The 18,760-nt window shown below is 39.8% G+C and overlaps 1 protein-coding gene across 1 annotated transcript in view; it reads left to right on the top strand.

Annotated features, from left to right (window-relative positions):
* Window positions 1–18,760, top strand: part of LOC105483027 (uncharacterized) — a 96,890-nt gene that overhangs the window by 37,870 nt on the left and 40,260 nt on the right. Inside the window, exons 9-11 of the mRNA XM_071094148.1 lie at window positions 1,268–1,321; window positions 4,051–4,147; window positions 17,691–17,942. Of these exons, the coding sequence (XP_070950249.1) occupies window positions 1,268–1,321; window positions 4,051–4,088 (92 nt within the window). The 3' untranslated portion in view covers window positions 4,089–4,147; window positions 17,691–17,942. The remainder of the gene's footprint in view (window positions 1–1,267; window positions 1,322–4,050; window positions 4,148–17,690; window positions 17,943–18,760) is intronic.

Below are 18,760 nucleotides of genomic sequence, written 5' to 3'. Positions count from 1 at the left end.
CGCCCGTCTCGGCCTCCCAAAGTGCTGGGATTACAGGCTTGAGCCACCGCGCCCGGCAAACTTGCAATTTTTTATGTCAACCGAGGGTCTGCTGGTAGCCAGGCACAGGAAGATTATGAGTTGTTTGTGCAGTAGGGCTGTGTGTTCCAGATTATGAAGAAAGGCAGACTTGTAGCTTATCTGCTTCCCTTTTTTTTCGGTTTCCCCTGCTCCCACGAGTCTGACTCCCCTTCCCTAATTAGGACTCTACATTATCTTCTAGGAATGATCTGGTTTGAGTTAATTTTGTGAAATATGTAAGGTCTATTTATAGATTCTTATTTTTGCATGTAAATACCCAGTTCCAGCACCATTTATTGAAAAGAATATCTTTTCTCCATTGAGTTCCCATCGCTTCTTTGTCAAATATCAATTGACTATATTTGTGTAGGCATATTTCTGGGCTCTCTATTCTGTTCTATTGATCTGTTTGTCTACCATTTTGCCTATGCCATGCTGTTTTGATTACTATGGATTTGTAGTAAATCCTGAGGTTGAATAGTATGTCTTCCAACTTGGTTCTTCCTCAATATTGTGTTGGCTATTCTAGTTCTTTTGCCTTTTCATATAAATTTTGGAGTTAGTTTATTATTCACAAAATAATTTGGTGAAATTTTGATTGGGATTGTGGTGAATCCATAGGTTAAGTTATAGAAAATTGACATGTTGACAATAGTGAGTCTTTCTATCCAGGTATGTGGAATGGCTCCCCATTTATTTAGATAGTCCCTGAGTTTTTCTTTTCTTTTCTTTCTTTCTTTTTCTTCCTTTTTTAAAAAATTTTTTGATTTTTGTATTTTTGGTAGAGATGGGGTTGGCCATGTCAGCTGGCCATGTTGGCCAGGCTGGTTTTGAACTCCTGACCTCAGGTGATCCACCCCTTTTGGCCTCCCAAAGGACTGGGATTACAGGCGTGAGCCACCACGCCCAGCCTGTCTCTGATTTTTTCAATAGAGTTTTATAGTTTTTCTCATGTAGAACCGCTACGAATAACAATATGGTGGTGGAATGGTTTGGCTGTGTCTCCACCCAAATCTGAACTTGAATTGTATCACCCAGAATTCCCCCATGTTTTGGGAGGAACCCAGGGGAAGGTAATTGAATTATGGGGACCGGTCTTTCCCGTGCTATTCTCGTGATAGTGAATAAGTCTCACAAGTTCTGATGCATTAATCAAGGGTTTCTGCTTTTGCTTCTTCCTAATTTTCTCTTGCTACTGCCATATAAGAAGTGCCTTTCACCTCCCACCATGCTTCTAAGGCCTCCCCAGCCATGTGGAAGTGTAAGTCCAGTTAAACCTCTTTTTCTTCTCAGTCTAGGATATATCTTTATCAGCAGTGTGAAAACAGACTAATACAGGTGGTTTCTCCAAAATTGAAAATAAAATTACTATATGATCTCACAATCCTGTTTCTGGGTATATATCTGAAAGAATTGAAAGCAGGGTCTTAGATATTTGCAAAGCCATATAAATTGTGTTATTATTCACAGTAGCTGAGAGCTGGAAGCAACCCAAATGTCTATCAACAGAAGAATAGGTAAGGGAGGATTAACTCTGGGCTCTGTATTTGATTCCATTGGTCTAAATGTCTGTCTTTATGCTACTTCCAAACTATTTTGATTACTGTAGCTTTGTAATATGTTTTGAATTCTAGAAGTGTGAGACCTCTAACTTTGGTCTTTCTTTTCAATATTTTTTTGGCTATTCAGGTCCCTTGGGATGACATTTAAATTTTTGGATGGGTTTTCTCATTTCATGGCCTGTTTCCCCTCCAAGGCAAAATCTCTGAGGCAGTGTTCTGTAATTGTGGGTGGAAACAATGACAGGTTACCCAGCCCCCCCACCCCACCTTGAAACTTCAGGCACCCACTGGTAACTAACTGAGAGCTCATTGTGGAGGAGCAGCAGTCTGAGGTTCTTTGGATTGCTTCCCCACATAATGAGCCACTGCCTCATGAACTCGGCAAGGATGGTCAGGGCCCCCATCTTCTCCGTTTGCTGCATCTAAGGCAGGGCCCCTATTTCACAAGTAGGTCTTGAGTGTTAAAAGGGAGCCTCCAACTCTCAAATGCACTTGCCTCAAAACAAATAGATGGGGGTTGGATGCGGAATGCTGTGTTGTCTCTGGTTTTAGAATCAGGGCAGTAGTAAAGATGACTAAACTCTTTATTTGTATAAACCTTTTGTGGTAGTAAATACCTAAAATATTAGCTCAAACTTTGAAAGGTGATAATTTTTTTTTTTTTTTTTTTTTTTTGAGATGGAGTCTTGCTCTTGTTGTTCAGGCCAGAGTGCAATGGCACAATCTCAGCTCACTGCAACCTCTGCCTCCTGGATTCAAGCAATTCTCCTGCCTCAGCCTTCTGAGTAGCTGGGATTATACATGCCCATCACCACACCCAACTCATTTCTGTGTTTTTAATAGAGATGGGGTTTCACCATGTTGACAGGACTGGTCTTGAACTCCTGGCCTCAGGTGATCTGCCCACCACGGCCTGTCAAAGCGCTGGGATTATAGGCATGAGCCACCATGCCCGGCTGAAAGATGATAAATTTTGAAAGTATGTAGATTTAGATTTCCATCCTATCTTCTCTACTTAAAAGTCAAGAGATCATGCACAATTCACTCATCTTCCCTGAGACTGTTAACTTATCTATGCTATGGGACCAATGACACTTCTTTTTTTTTTTTTTTTTTTTTTTTGGAGACGGAGTCTCGCTCTGTCGCCCAGGCTGGAGTGCAGTGGCCAGATCTCAGCTCACTGCAAGCTCCGCCTCCCGGGTCTACGCCATTCTCCTGCCTCAGCCTCCCGAGTAGCTGGGACTACAGGCGCCCGCCACCTTGCCCGGCTAGTTTTTTGTATTTTTTAGTAGAGACGGGGTTTCACTGTGTTAGCCAGGATGGTCTCGATCTCCTGACCTCGTGATCCGCCCGTCTCGGCCTCCCAAAGTGCTGGGATTACAGGCTTGAGCCACCGCGCCCGGCCGACACTTCTTTTAAGGCTTTTTTTTTTTTTTTTTTTTGAGGTGTAAGTGCCAAAATCTTTGTGAAGGATCTGAAACACAGAATCTAAACTGATAACTGTTAATTCCATTTCTTCCATTTCTCTTTTCTTATTATTTATACCTCTTTTATTTATTTTTTTTGTGAAATACCTCCTTTATTTTAAGATACTGCAAACAGTAAATAGATTTCTGAATTGAAATGCTAAGTACTGTAAAATGTAAAAAATTATTTTTGCTGGGCATGGTGGCTCATGCCTGTAATCCCAGCACTTTGGGAGGCTGACGTGGGTGGATCACCTGAGGTCAGGAGTTCAAGACCAGCCTGGCTAACATGGTGAAACTCAGTGTCTACTAAACAATACAAAAATTAGCCAGGCATGGTGGCGGGTGCCTGTAATCCCAGCTACTAGGGAGACTGAGGTAGGAGAATTGCTCAAAACTGGAAGGTGGAGGTTGCAGTGAGCCAAGCACATACCACTGCACTCCAGCCTGGGTGACAGAGCCAGACTCTGTCTGAAAAAAACAAACGTAATTTATTGAGATATATACAGTATTGCTTATTAATACATTTTATATTGTATCCATTAATTATTCTAATAGTTGTAGTTATTTTTAATATTTTTGTCTTTTGACTTTATACTAGAGTTAAAAGTTTTTTGTATGTTATTTCTTCAACATTCAGGGTAAAGATGGTTCAGGGTAAAGATAGTGGGAGAAAAATTATGTCTACTAAAAATCTTTTTACTTTGTGTTTCCCACAGCAGGATACCTTGCTTTAGGCTCTGCTCAGTAGACAGTTTCCAACTGTGTGCACAGCCTGAGGCTGAAGCTGACAGAAACCAATTAGTGCATATTGTTAAGTCTTAAAATGAGATGCAGGGTAGATCCCTAATTAAATATACTACAATATCATCATCACTGTCATTTTTATAACAGGATTGAGAGTAATAGAGTAAGCTCTATTGGTGCTAGAGAATTCAATTGATATCATTCTTGTTCTCTAGATGCTGTTACCCTTTGCTGTGGTGGGGAGTGTGGATGAAGTGAAAGTTGCAGAAAGGATGGTCAGAGACCATCACTACCCTTGGGGAGTTTTGCAAGGTAAAAATGAAAGAGGGCAGGCTTTGGAATGATTAAGTTAAATATATGTGTATCATTCATAGTCTCAAAGTAACATTTTAACTTGGGCTAATATTGGTAACTCTGGTAATCTGTAAGTTAACAGTTACTAATGAGGAACATAAACTCTGTTTTATTTAAAGTAATGCTTACTCTAACCGTGATTCATTCTCATAGAAGTTTGCTGAACGCTGCTTTAAGCCAAAATCTACAGAGTCTGGGAAGAACCTCTTTGTTTATCCCAGTGTTCCCAATGCACCATGTACATATTATCTGTCTCTGTATCAATCATGATATTGAGAATGCTGGAAAGCTCTTTAAACAAAATGGAAGCAAAAATACTAGTGTGTAGACATGTTCCATAAACTCATTACTACCTAATGTAGAAACCATTTTAAACTGGTCACTAGAAAAAAGAGTGATAAACTTTTTAAAACAAGAAAGTACATTTTACCTTTGGCTAAAGATTATACCTTTGACATTTATATAATTATTTAGTGTCATACTAAGTTAGAATACTGTAGTAAGCAGTAATTTATTGTCTGATTCATATACTTGTGGTACTAGTTATTGGAGAATGGAAAATTTCTACTTGTACTGGTTTCCAAATGATATGGTTTTTTTTGTTTGTTTGTTTTTTGAGACAGAGTTTTGCTCTTGTCACCCAGGCTGGAGTGCAGTGGCACGATTTTGGCCCACTGCAACCTCCACTTCCTGGGTTCAAGTGATTCTCCTGCCTCAGCCTTCCTAGTAGCTGGGATTACACGCGCCTGCCACCACACCTGGCTAATTTTTGTATTTTTAGTAGAGACAGGGTTTCACCATATTAGGCTGATCTTGAACTCCTGATCTCAGGTGATCCACCTGCCTCAGTCTCCCAAAGTGCTGGGATAAGGCATGAGCCACCGTGCCCAGCCCCAAATGATGTTTTTAGTAAATTGACATATTAGAGATTTAAAAATTTGTTAAACATACTTAAAACTTAATGTTTTAATATTTGTTGTATTATGTTGTATTACATATTAGTATATGTTATAAAATATATAACTACACTATGTGGATGTATAAAATTTGGTCACAGTATTAATCACAATAAACCATACATTGTAGTCAGTTTTCTGGACATGATAAATACAGGAGAGAGCCATATAAATTATTTTTCTTTAATCTTCATTGACAAAACTGTATGTACTTTTCATGTACAACATATTGTTTTGAAATACATATACATTGTGGAATGGTTACACTGATTTAATTAACATATGTGTTATCTCAATTATTTTGTGATGAAAACTTAATATCTAAGCAATTTTCAAGAATATAAAATATTTTTATTAATATGGTCACTATGTTGTACAATAGATCTCTTTAACTTTTTCTTATCTAACTAAAATTTTGTAGCTTTTGACTAACATCTATCCTACCATACCCTCTACCTAACTCACATAACCACCATTCTACTCTCTGTTTGTACAAGTTTAACTTTTAAAAATTTGATCTATTAGTGAGATCATTTACTATTTGTCTTTCTGTGCTTGGCGTATTCACGTAGTGTAAAGTCCTCCAGTTCCATCCATGTTGCTGCAAATGATAGGATTTCCTGACTTTTAAGGCTGAATAGTATTCCATTGCACATGTATGCCACAGTTTTTTCTTCATGCATCTATTCATGGACACTTAGATTGCTTCCATATCTTGGCTCTTGTGAATAATGGTAGTGTAGGTATCTCTCTGACATACTGACTTCATTTTTGGGAGGTAATATATCCAGTAGTGAGATGGCTGGATCATATGGTCATTGTTTTATTTTTAATTTTTTGAAGAAACTCCATACTGTTTTTCTATCCTAATTTACTGCTATCCTAATTGACATTGCCACAAACAGTGTACAAGGGTTCTCTTTTTTCCACGTCCTCACCAGCACTTGTTTGTCTTATTGATAATAGCCATTTTAGCATGGGGGAAGTAACAGCTTATTGTGTTTTTAATTTTTTTTTTTTTTTTTTTTTGAGATGGAGTTTAGCTCTTGTTGCCCAGGCTGGAGTGAAATGGTGTGATCTTGGCTCACTGCAACCTCCGCCTCCTGGGTTCAAGCAATTCTCCTTCCTCAGTCTCCCAAGTAGCTGAGATTTTTTTTTTTTTTTTTTGTATTTTTAATAGCGACAGGGTTTTGGCATGTTGGTCACACTAATCTTGAACTCCTGACCTCAGGTAATCCACCTGCCTCAGCCTCCCAAAATGCTAGGATTATACGCATGAGCCACCACACTGGGCCTGTGTTTTTTAATTTTTAATTTTTATGGATACATAGTAGGTGTATATATTTATAGGGTGCATGAGACATTTGATACTGGCATTCAATGTGCAGTAATCACATCAGGGTAAATAGAGTACCCGTCAACTTAAGCATTTATCCTTTCTTTGTGTTACAAACAATCCAATTATACTCTTAGTTATTCTAAAATGTACAGTAAATTATTGTTGACTGTAGTCACCCTTTTGTGCTATCAAATACTAGATCTTATTCATTCTATTTATGTATTTGTACCCATCAACCATCCCCACTTCTCTCCCTCCCAATCGTTTCCTAGTTACTGGTGATTAACATTCCATTCTTTATCCCCATGGGTTCAATTGTTTTAATTTTTAGCTCCACAAATGAGTGAGGACATGTCTTCCTGTGTCTTGCTTATTTCACTTAACATCATGTCCTCGGTTCCATCCATGTTGTTGCAAATGACAGGATCTCATTATTTTTTATGACTGAATAGTACTCCATCATGTATATGTACCGCATTTACTTTACTCATTCATCTGATGATGGATACTTAGGTTGCTTTCAAATCTTGGCTATTGTGAATAGTGCTGTAACAAACACGGGAGTGGAGCTATCTCTTTGATATACTGCTTTCCTTTCTTCTGGGTATACTCCTACTAGTGGGATTGCTGGATCATATGGTAGTTCTATTTTTTTTTTTTTTTTTAGGAAACTCCATACTGTTTTCCATAGAGACTGTACTGATTGACATTCCAACCAACAGTGTACAGGGATTCCTTTTTCTCCACATCCTCACCAGCATTTGTTATTGCCTGTCTTTTGGATAAAAGCTTTTTTAACTGGGGTGAGATGATATCTCATTGTAGTTTTTATTTGCCTTTCTCTGGTAATGAGTGATGTTGAAAACCTGTTCATTTGCTTGTTTGGCATTTTAAAAAACCCACAATGAGCAGTTACTTCACACATGTTAAAATGGCTGTTGTCAATAAGACAAAAGAAGACATTTGTATGTCTTCTTTGGAGAAATGTCTATTCAGATCTTTTGCCCATTTTAAATTGGATTATTAGATTTTTTCCTATTGAGTTGTTTGAGCTTCTTAAATATATTCTGGTTATTAATCTCTTGTCAGATAAATTGTTTGGAAATATTTTCTCATTGTGTAGGTTATCTCTTCACTTTGTTGATTGTTTCCTTTGTTTTGCAGAAGGTTTTTAACTTGAGATGGTCCCATTTGTCTATGTTTGCTTTGATTGCCTGTGCTCATAGGGTATTACTCAATAAATGTTCTAAAGAGTTTCCTTATTGTTTTTTGTAGTTGTTTCATAGTTTGGGGTCTTAAATTTAAGTCTTTAATCCTTTTGATTTGATTTTTATATGTGGTGAGAGATAAAAGTCTAGTTTCTTTCTTCTGCATATGGATATCCAGTTTTCCCAACACCATTTATTGAAGAGCTTATCCTTTCCCCAATGTATGTGCTTGGCACCTTTGTTGAAAATGAGTTCTCTGTGGCTGTATGGATTTATTTCTGTGTTCTCTATTCTGTTCAATGGGTCTATGTGTCTGTTTTTATACTGATACCATGCTGTTTCACTTATAGCTTTGTAGTATAATTTGAAGTCAGGTAATGCGATTCCCTCCAGTATTGTTATTTTTGCTCAGAATTGCTTTAAGTATTTTTTTTTTTGGTTCCATATACATCTTAGGATTGTTTTTTCTTTTTCTATGAAGAATGTCATTGGTATTTTGATAGGGATTGCATTTAATCTATAGATTGCTTTGGGTAGTATGGACATTTAACAATATTATTGACTCTTCCAATCCGTGAACATGTTTTATGTCCTCTTGCATCAGTGTTTTATAGTTTTCATTGTAGAGATTTTTCATTTTTTTGGTCATGTTTATTTCTAGGTATTTTATTTTATTTATAGCTACTGTAAATTGGATCAGTTTTTATTTCTTTTTCAGATTGTTCACTTTTGGGTATAAAAATGCTACTGATTTTTGTAGGTTGATTTTTGTGTGTTGTAACTTATTAATTTTGTTTATCAGTTCTAATAGTTTTTTTTTTTTTGGTGGAGTCTTTAGGTTTTTCTGAATAGGAGATCAAATCATCTGCAAACAAGGATAATTTGACTTCTTCCTTTCCAGTTTGGATACTCTTTATATCTTCTCTTGTCTTATTGCTCTAGCTAGGACTTCCAGTTTAATAACAGCAATGAAAGTGGACATCCTTGTCATTTTCCAGACCTTAGAGGAAAAGCTTTTAGGTTTCTTTCCATTCAGTATGATACTAGCTGTGGGTCTGCGATACATGGCTTTTATTATGTGGAAGTATGTTCCTTCTATCCCCAGGTTTTTGAAATTTTTTATGATGAAGGGATATTGAATTTTATCAAATGCCCTTTCAGCATCAATTAAAATGATCATATGTTTTTTGTCTTTCATTCTGTTGATATGATGTACGATATTGATTGATTTTTGTGTGTTGAAGCATCATTGCATCCCTGGGATAAAGCCACTTGGTCATGATGAATGGTTTTTAATGTGTTGTTGAGTTCAGTTTGCTAGTATTTTTTTGAGGGGTTTTTCATCAATGTTCCTCGGAGATATTGGCCTGGAGTTTTCTTGTTTTAATGTATCTTTATATGGTTTTGGTATCAGGGTAATACTGGCCTTGTTGAATGAGTTCTGATGCATTCCCTCCTCCTGTATGTTTTAGAATAGTTTGAGTAGAATTAATATTAGTTCTTTAAATGTTTGGTGAAATTCAGCAGTGAAGCCATCATATCCTGGACTTGTCTTTGCTGCTAGACTTCTTCTTATATCGGTTTTGATCTCATTACTTGTTATTGGTCCATTCAGGTTTAGAATTTCTTCATGGTTCAATCTTGATAGGTTGTATGCATCTAGGAATTCATCCATTTCTTCTACGTTTTTTAATTTATTGGCATATAATAGCTCATAGTAGCCTCTAATGAGCCTTTGGATTTCTGCGGCATCAGTTGTAATGCTTCCTTTTTCTTTTTTTTTTTTTTTAATTTTTTATTTTCAGAGATGGGGGTATCACAATGTTTCCCAGGTTGGTCTCAAACTCCTGGCTCAAGCAATCCTCCTGTCTCAGCCTCCCAAAGTTCTGAGATTACAGGCGTGAGCCACTGCACCTGGCCATAATGTCTCCTTTTTCATCTCTGAGTTTATTTATTTGGGTCTACTCTTTTTTTTTCCCCTAGTCTGGCTAAAGGTTTGTAGATTTTGTTTATGTTTTCAAAAAATAAACTTTTCATTTCATTGATCTTTGGTATTTTTTCATTTTAATTTCATTTATTTCTGCTCTGATTTTTATTCTTTCTTTTCTTATACTAATTTTGGGGTTGGTTTCCTCTTGCTTTTCTAGTTCTTTAAGATGCATTGTTAGGTTGTTTATTTGATGTTTTTCTGCTTTTTTTGATGTAGGAACTTGTTACTATCAACTTTGTTCTTAGTACGGCTTTTGCTGTATCCCATAGGTTTTGGTAAGTTATATTTCCATTTTCATTTGTTTCAATAAATTTTAAAATTACCTTCTTTATTTCCTCATTGACCCACTGGTCATCCAGGAACACATTACTTAATTTTCATGTGTTTGTGTAGTTTCCAAAGTTCCTCTTGTTATTGATCTATACCTTTATTCCTTTGTAGTCAGGGATAATACTTGATTTCATATTTTGAATTGTTTGAGACTTGTTTTGTGGCCTAACATATTCTGTATCCTTGAGAATATGCTACATGCTGAGGAGATGAATGTGCATTCTGTAGCCATTGTATGAAATGTCCTGTAACTGTCTTTTAGGTCCATTTGGTCCATACTGCAGATTAAGTCTAATGTTTTTGCTGTTTTTCTGTCTGGATGATCTGTCCAATGCCAAAAGTAGAGTGTTGAAGTCTCCAGCTATTATTGTATTATAATCTTTCTCTTTCTTTAGCTCTAATAATATTTCCTTCATATATCTAAGTGCTCCAATGTTGGGTACATACATATTTATATTGTTTATGGTCTCTTGCTGAATAGATTCTTTTATCAATAAGTAATGAATTTCCTTGTCTGTTTTTACAGTTTTTGTCTTGAAATGTATTTTATCTGATATAAGTATACATTTTCGTGTTCTTTTTTGGTTTCCATTGGCATGGAATTATCTTCCCGTCCCTTTATTTTTAGTCTATGTGTGTCTTTTTAGGTGAAGTGTGTTCTAGTAGGTAACAGATCGTTGTTGTTGTTTTTTTCTTTTTGGAAATCCAATCAGCTACTCTGTCTTTTCTTTTCTCTTTTTTTTTTTTTTTTTTTTTTTTTTTGAGACAGAGTCTTGCTCTGTCACCCAGGCTGGAGTGCAATGGCACAATCTCGGCTCACAGCAACCTCCAACCTCCACTTCCTGGGTTCAAGCGATTCTCCTGCCTCAGCCAGCTGAGAAACTGGGATTACAGGCGCCCACCACCATGCCTGGCTAATCACTCTATATCTCTTGATTGGAGAGTTTAATCCATTTACATTCATTGTTGTTATTGATAAGTAAGGACTTACTCTTGTCATTTTGTTATTTGTTTTCTGGTGGGTTTGTGGTCTTCTCTTCCTTTTTACCTACTTTCTTGTCTTCTTTTTAGTCAAGGTGATTTTCTCTGATGGTATGCTTTAATTTCTATTTTTGTGTATCTTTGTACGTTTTTTGATTTGAGGTTACCATGGGGCTTGTATATAACATCTTATAATCCATTATTTTAAACTGATTACAACTTACCCCGATTGCATAAATGAACAAAGAAACTAACAAACAAGCAAAAACTAATAAAAACTTTACACTTCAATTTCATCCCTCCACTTTATTGACATTTTTAAAATTTCTATTTATATCTTATACTGTCTATGTCTTGAAAAGTTGTCATACTTATTATTTTTGATACATTTACTTTTTAGTATTTCTACTCCAGATATGAGTGCTTTACCCATCACAATAATCTTATTTTAACATTCCATGTGTATCTGTATACTTACTATTAGGTTGGTGCAAAAGTAGTTGCAGTTTTTGCTATTAAAAGTTATGGCATTAAAAGTAATGGCAAAAAACACAGTTCCTCTTTTTTTCTTTGAGACGGAGTCTAGCTCTGTCGGCCAGGCTGGAGTGCAATGGCGTGATCTCAGCTCACTGCAACCTCCGCCTCCCGGGTTCAAGCAATTCTCCTGCCTCAGCCTTCTAAGTAGCTGGGATTACTTAGGTACTTAGGTGGGTGCCCACCACCATGCCCAGCTAATTTTTGTATTTTTAGTAGAGATGGGGTTTTACTATGTTGACCAGGCTGGTCTCGAACTCCTGACCTCGTGAGCCTCAGCCTCTCAAAGTGCTGGGATTACAAGCATGAGCCACCGTGCCTGGCCTGCAGTTCCTCTTGAATCAACCTAATATTACCAGTGAGTCTTGTACCTTCAAATGGTTTCATATATATATATATATATATATATATATATATATATATATATATATGAATTCTCTTTAGTATTTATTTTAGGACAGTTTTGGTGTTAATGAAATCCTTCGACTTCTATTTGTCTAGGAAAGTCTTCATTTATCCTTCATGTTTGTAGGATATTTTTGCTGGTTATACCATTCTTGGCTAAAAGGTTTTCTTCTTCAGCATTTTACATATGTCATGCCACTCTCTCTTGGCCTGTAAGGTTTTCACTGAAAAGTGTGCTGCCAGACACGTTGAAGCTCCATCGTATGTTGTTTGTTTGTTTTCTCTTGCTGCTTTTAGGATCCTTGCTTTATCCTTGACCTTCGGGAGTTTGATTATCACATGCATTGAGGTAGTCTTCTATGGGTTAAATCTGCTTGGTGTTCTATAACCTTCTTGTACTTGAACATTGATATTTTTCTCTAGGTTTGAGATGTTCCCTGATATTATCCCTTTGTCTCTCTGCCTCCTTTTTAAGGCCAATAACTCTTAGATTTGCCATTTTGAGGCTATTTTTAGATCTCGTAGGCACACCTTATTTTTAGTTTCATTTTTCTTTTCTTTTTTTTCTTTTTTTTTGAGATGGAGACTCGCTCTGTCGCCCAGGCTGGAGTGCAGTGGCACAATCTCAGCTTACTGCAAGCTCCGACTTCTGGGGTCGCGCCATTCTCCTGCCTCAGCCTCCCGAGTAGCTGGGACTACAGGCGCCCGTCACCATGCACAGCTAATTTTTTGTATGTTTTTTAGTATAGATGGGGTTTCACTGTGTTAGCCAGGATGCTCTCGATCTCCTGACCTCGTGATCTGCCCATCTTGGCCTCCCAAAGTGCTGAGATTACAGGCGTGAGCCACCACATACGACCTCATTTGTCTTTTGTCTGCTCTAACTGTATTTTCAAATAGCTTTCTTCAAGTTCACTAATATTTTCTTCTGCCTGACCAGTTCTGCTGTTGAGAGACTCTGATGCATTCTTCAGTATGTCAATTAAATTTTTTCAGTTTCATTATTTCTGCTTGATTTTTAAAATTATTTTAATCTCTTTGGTAAATTTGTCTAATGTAATTCTGGATTTCTTCTCTCTGTTATCTTGAATTTCATTGAGCTCTTCTAAAACAGCTATTTTGAGTTCTCTGAAAGGTTACATATCTCTGTCCTGAGATGTGTGATTGGGATTGGTCATTAGTGCCTTACATGGTTCATTTGGTGAGGTCATGTTTTCTGGGATGGTCTTGATGCTTGTCATTGTTCATCTATGTCTGGGCATTGAAGAGTTAGATATTTATTGTAGTCTTTGCCATCTGGGCTCAGTTGTGCCTGTTCTTCTTGAGAAGGTTTTCTAAGTATTCAAAGGGAATTTACTAGGGAGTACCCTAAGCCAAGTAGCACTGTGATTCTAGCAGACTCATACTGCCTCAGTGGTCTTGGATAATATCTGGGAGAATTCCTTGGATTATTAGGCAGAATCTCTCAAACTGTTTTCTCGCTTTCTCCCAAACTGAAGGCGTCTCTCTGTCTGTACTAGGTTACTTGGAGTGAGGGAGGGGTGACATAGTTGCTCCTGTGAACACCACAGCTGCCACTGTGCTGGGTCACATGTGAAGCCAGCAAATTACTAGGTCCTGACCAAGGCCCATGGCGACTACTGCCTTGCTACTACTGATGTTTAAGGCCCAAGGGCTCTTTAGTCGGCAGGTGGTGAGTCCTGCCGGGCTGGGTCCGTCTCTTCAGTGCAGCAAGTTCCCTTCTGTCCCAGAGTGAGTCTAGAAATGTCCAGGAAGTAGGGCCTTGAATTGGGGGCTTCAGGAATCAGTTTAGTGGTGTGTTTTCCTGTGGCTGAGCTGCTACTCAAGTGGTAAGACACAGTTCTCTTCTAATCTTCCTTCTCTTTCCTACAAGTGGAAGGAGTCTCTCTTTGAGCTGCACTGCCTGGAGTTGGGGGAGGTGTGATACAAGCACTTCTTGGCCACCAAAACTGATATCTCATTGGGTCATGCGCATTCCCATTCCACTGGCTCTGAGCAAGTTCAGCACCTGAATTTGCCCAAGGACTGCAGACCTGCAGACCTTGTGGTCTGACTGCCTTTCAAATTTATTCAGGACGTCAGGGCACTTTAATTAACTAGTGGTGGAGGCAGCTGGAACTGAAGTTCCTATCTGTCTCTGGCATGGGAGATTCCTCTTTAGTGGGAGCTAGGTTAAATGCTCCCTTTGGCCAGGAGTGGTGGCTCACACCTGTAGTCCCAGCACTTTGGGAGGCCAAGGCGGGCAGATCACCTGAGGTCAGGAGTTCGAGACCAGCCTGACCAATGTGGTGAAACCCTGTCTCAACTAAAAATACAAAAATTAGCTGAGCATGGTGTTGTGCAGCTGTAGTCCCAGCTACTCGAGAGGCTGAGACAGGAGAATCACTTGAATCTGGGAAGTGGAGGGTGCAGTAAGCCGAGATCATGCCACTGCACTCCAGCCTGGTTGAAAGAGCAAGACTCCATCTAAAAAAAAAAAAAAAAAAAAATGCTCCCTTTGTGGGCACTAGCAGAATTCTGTCCTGTGTTGTGTTCCACTGTGACAGGGCAGTCACTCAGTTCCAATGCAAAGTCCCATAATCACTTCACTCTCCCTCCCCAAAGCACCCAGATTCTCTCTCTGTTCAGTATGGTGCTGCTGGGGGATGAATGTCAGATGGTATAGGCTATGCAAGACTCTCTTTACTGCAATCTTCAGTGCCTCTTTTCTTGATATAATATTAAAACCAGGTACTGAGATTGCTCACCTGAGTTTTCGTTCTTACGAAGGTGCTTTTTTGCATGGATAATTGTTTAATTTGGTGTTTATGTAGGGGAATGATTGATGAGAGATTCTATTGAGCCATCTTGCTCCACCCCACTCCCCGTTTTAGCAATTTTGAAATATATAGTGGCTTATTATTAACTATGGACACCATGCAATGCAATAGATCACTGAAGCTTATTCCTCCAGTCTAACTACAACTTTGTACCGTTTGATCAATATTTTCTTTTTTTTTTTTTTTTTTTTTTTTTGAGACGGAGTCTTGCTCTGTCGCCGAGACTGGAGTGCAGTGGCCGGATCTCGGCTCACTGCAAGCTCCGCCTCCCGGGTTTACGCCATTCTCCTGCCTCAGCCTCCCGAGTAGCTGGGACTACAGGCACCCGCCACCTCGCCCGGCTATTTTTTTGTATTTTTTACTAGAGACGGGGTTTCACCGCGTTAGCCAGGATGGTCTCGATCTCCTGACCTCGTGATCCGCCTGTCTTGGCCTCCCAAAGTGCTGGGATTACAGGCTTGAGCCACCGCGCCCGGCCTGATCAATATTTTCTGTTTCCCCATCCCTCTGTCTCCCTACTTTCCTCCACTCACCACCTGTCTACTCTCTATTTCTGTGAGACTTTTAGTTACCACATGTAAGTGAGATTATACAGTATTTGTCCTTCTGTGCCTGGTCTATTTCTCTTAGCATAATGTCCTACGGTTTCATTCATGTTTTACACATGACAGGATTTCATTCTTTTTAAAAGCTTTATAGTATTTTATTGTGTACCTTGTTGATGGGCACTTAGATTGTTTCCATATCTTGGCTATTGTGAATAATGCTGAAAAATAAAATGCTTAAGAATAAATCTAACCAAGGAAGTAAAATATCTGCACACTAAGAACAGTAAAACTTGGCCAGGTGCAGTGGCTCATACCTGCAATCCCAGCATTTCGGGAGGCTGAGGTGGGTGGATCACTTGAGGCCAGGAGCCTGAGACCAGCCTGGCCCACATGGCAAAACCCCTTCTCTACTAAAAATACAAAAACTTAGCCATATGTGGTGGCGGGCACCTGTAATCCCAGCTACTCAGGAAGCTGAGGCAGGAGAATCACTTGAACCTGGGAGGTGGACGTTGCAGTGAGCCGAGATTGCACTACTGCACTCCAGCCTGGACAACAGAATGAGTCTCTGTCTAAAAAAAAAAAAAAAAAAAAAAATGCTGGGTGCAGTGGTTCACACCTGTAATCCCAGCACTTTAGGTGACTTCCTACTGAGCAGCCTTCAGCCCTGAGGATGGACAGCAATAGGAGACCTTGGCATCCCACTGCTCCCTTGTGCAGCTTCCTCCACCAGCAAAGCTTTTCCCATGTCCCTGCTCCTTACTGGAATCAAGGGACACCTGGTCAGCCAAGACCACGACCACAGCATCTCAATTCCAAGGAGCCTGGGATGTGTGGGAAATGGTGCCTTCAGGAGCAAGGGCTAGAAGACAGCCCAGGAGTGCCTCATGCACACTGCAGAGGGTTCTCCAAGGGGGGCAGCTGGAGCAAGAGCCTCAACAGGGCCTGCTCTACCCACCAGCATCGGGGGGCTCTGTGTGCTGAAAAGCCCAGCTGGTTCCTGTTTGGCACCTACAAGAAACCATGAATCCAGCTCTTGGGATGAAGGTAGGGCCTGGAAAACCATCTGGATGGGCCCCTGGATAGACAGTGGGCACAGGCAGGCAGGGGAAGATGGGTGACCTGCATCACCACACACTCTCAGCATCCAGTTTATCAGCATGTCATCTACTGTCATCTCAAAAAACACCCCTGCCAGCCAATGACAGCAAGTGTCCACTTCCTAATGCACAGTATATAAACTGCAGAGACACACATCAAACCCAGGGGGTCTGACTGGATATTCAAAGACTGCCCAGGGTGACGTCATACTGGTAAGCCCCCAGGAACTACTCTATAGGGAACTTGACAGTGGCTTCCCTGAACCCGTTAGGTTAAAATGCAAAGTTGGCTTTAAAAACAAATAGAAGGCGTGGATGACAAGATTCTAGATAATGGTCCTGCCTAGGACCCGAGGCCCCCTTTGCAACACAAGTGGTCAGCTCAACTTGGTGCTGTTTTTCTCTTATGAGCTTGGATTTCCAGAAGTAGAACTCCTGCTGGCTTCCTTTAAAAATGCACACCCTCCTTTAAAAATGCACACTGTCTTGCGACACGTGTCAGGCGTAGCTCCCACTACCGGAAGAAGTGACCTACTCTTTGGCTGAGAGAGCTTAGGCCATGGTCCTCACACTCCACTATGGGCCAGAAAGAAATTATTGCTCATTTTTAGGTGGGATAATAATATTATGGTTTTGTCTTTAAAAAGGCTCCCTTATGTTTTAGATTGGGGGACCTGTCTATGGATGAAATAATTTAATGTCTGGGATTTGATTCAAAATAATACTGGGGACAGTGAGTAGGAGTAGAGATGCAACAAGATTGGCCATCTATGGGTAACTGTTGAAGCCGGGCTGTGGGTGTATAGGGTTCATTTTACTATCCTGTCTACTTTTGTATATGTTTAAAGTTTTCTATAATAAAAGCAGAATGAGGAGGAGTAAGAAACACACAGCAAGGTGAAAACACAGCTCTTCAGGTTCTGGCACAGGAGTGCGAATGAAGGCTGAGGGCCCGTGAATCTGCTTTTCTCAGGCTCACTGCAGGCCAGTGAGAAACCTCAGCTTCAGGGTCCCAAAGCCTGCAGAGGCCAAGAGTCTGAGGCCAGAGGTCTGCTGGAGCAGCCCCTGAAAGGGTCCCTGTCTATAGTCAGCCATCATTTAGGCTGCAGTGGGCTCATCAGTGCCAGGAATATGAATGGCCTCACAGTCTATTTATTCTTGCCCAGCATCACTGTCAAGATCACAGTAAGCAGTGTGTCAGGATTTACGCACGGAGCTGGCTGAATCTTTATTAAAATCTTTTTTTTTTTTTTTTTTTTTTTGCCCACAGTGTTCCCAATTTGTTTCTTTGTTCCTGGTATCTGGAGTCATGCAGTTTCTGATATTTGTCTTGGAGATGGAGGAAGTTTGACAAGTCATGGTGGTGGAAAGGTAGTATTTATATCCTGAAAAACCTTTTCCATCCAGCGAGAAATACCACCCCATAGTCCAGGCTGCTGTGTCCGAGCCGCCTCCAAGGCTCGTCATTTTGGAGGCCCTGGTGAGGTTCTCAGCATGGCTGGCAGGTGCTGTGGCCCAGAACGTAAGTGAAAGTCCAATCTGACTCACGTTTATCACCTAGAGCGGGTGTTCTACATGTATGTGTTCTTAGGACCCCAGGGCCGGAAGAGGTGACCCAGGGCCTCAGGCGCCACACACCTCCTACAACCCTTTGGCCAAAGCATCTGTCTCCTTACACGCTTTACTCACTAGGGGTCTAGGGATGGCCTTTTTTTTTTTTTTTTTTTTTTTTAAGGTTTCTGCTTCTTAAAAAACAAAACAAAACAAAAGATATTGGGAGGCCAAGACAGACAAATCTCTTGAGGCCAGGAGTTTGAAATCAACCTGGGAAACATGACAAAACCCCATCGCTACTAAAAATACAAAAATTAGCCAGGGATGGTGGTGTGCACACCTGTAGTCCCAGCTACTCCAGAGACTGAGGTGGGAGAACCCTTGAGCCTGGAAGGTGGAGGCTTCAGTGAGCTGAGATCATGACACTGCATTCCAGCCTGGATGATAGATCAAGACCCTGTCTCAAAAACAAACCCAAATTTTTTAAAGTTTGAAAAGCACTAATTTTGATATATGGGGAAGAAATGAAAATGTGGCAAGAGAGTATGTAGAACTAGAACCAGTGGGAATGTAAAATGGTACCACCACATAAAAGAGCTTAAAAATTCAACAGATGCCTACCCTTTGATCCAGCCATTCCACTCCTAGATATTTGTCAGGATAAATGAAGGCATGTGTTCATATAATGAGTTATACACAAATGTTCATAGCAACTTTATTTGTAAAATCCCCAAACTGGACCCAAACAACCCAAATGTCCACAGATGAACTGATAGATAGTGGCAT

This window comes from Macaca nemestrina, chromosome 4 (genome assembly GCF_043159975.1).
Source record: "Macaca nemestrina isolate mMacNem1 chromosome 4, mMacNem.hap1, whole genome shotgun sequence".
Lineage (NCBI taxonomy): Eukaryota > Metazoa > Chordata > Mammalia > Primates > Cercopithecidae > Macaca > Macaca nemestrina.
Note: the sequence above shows the minus strand (reverse complement) of the source record. Positions and strands in the feature narration are given on the sequence as shown.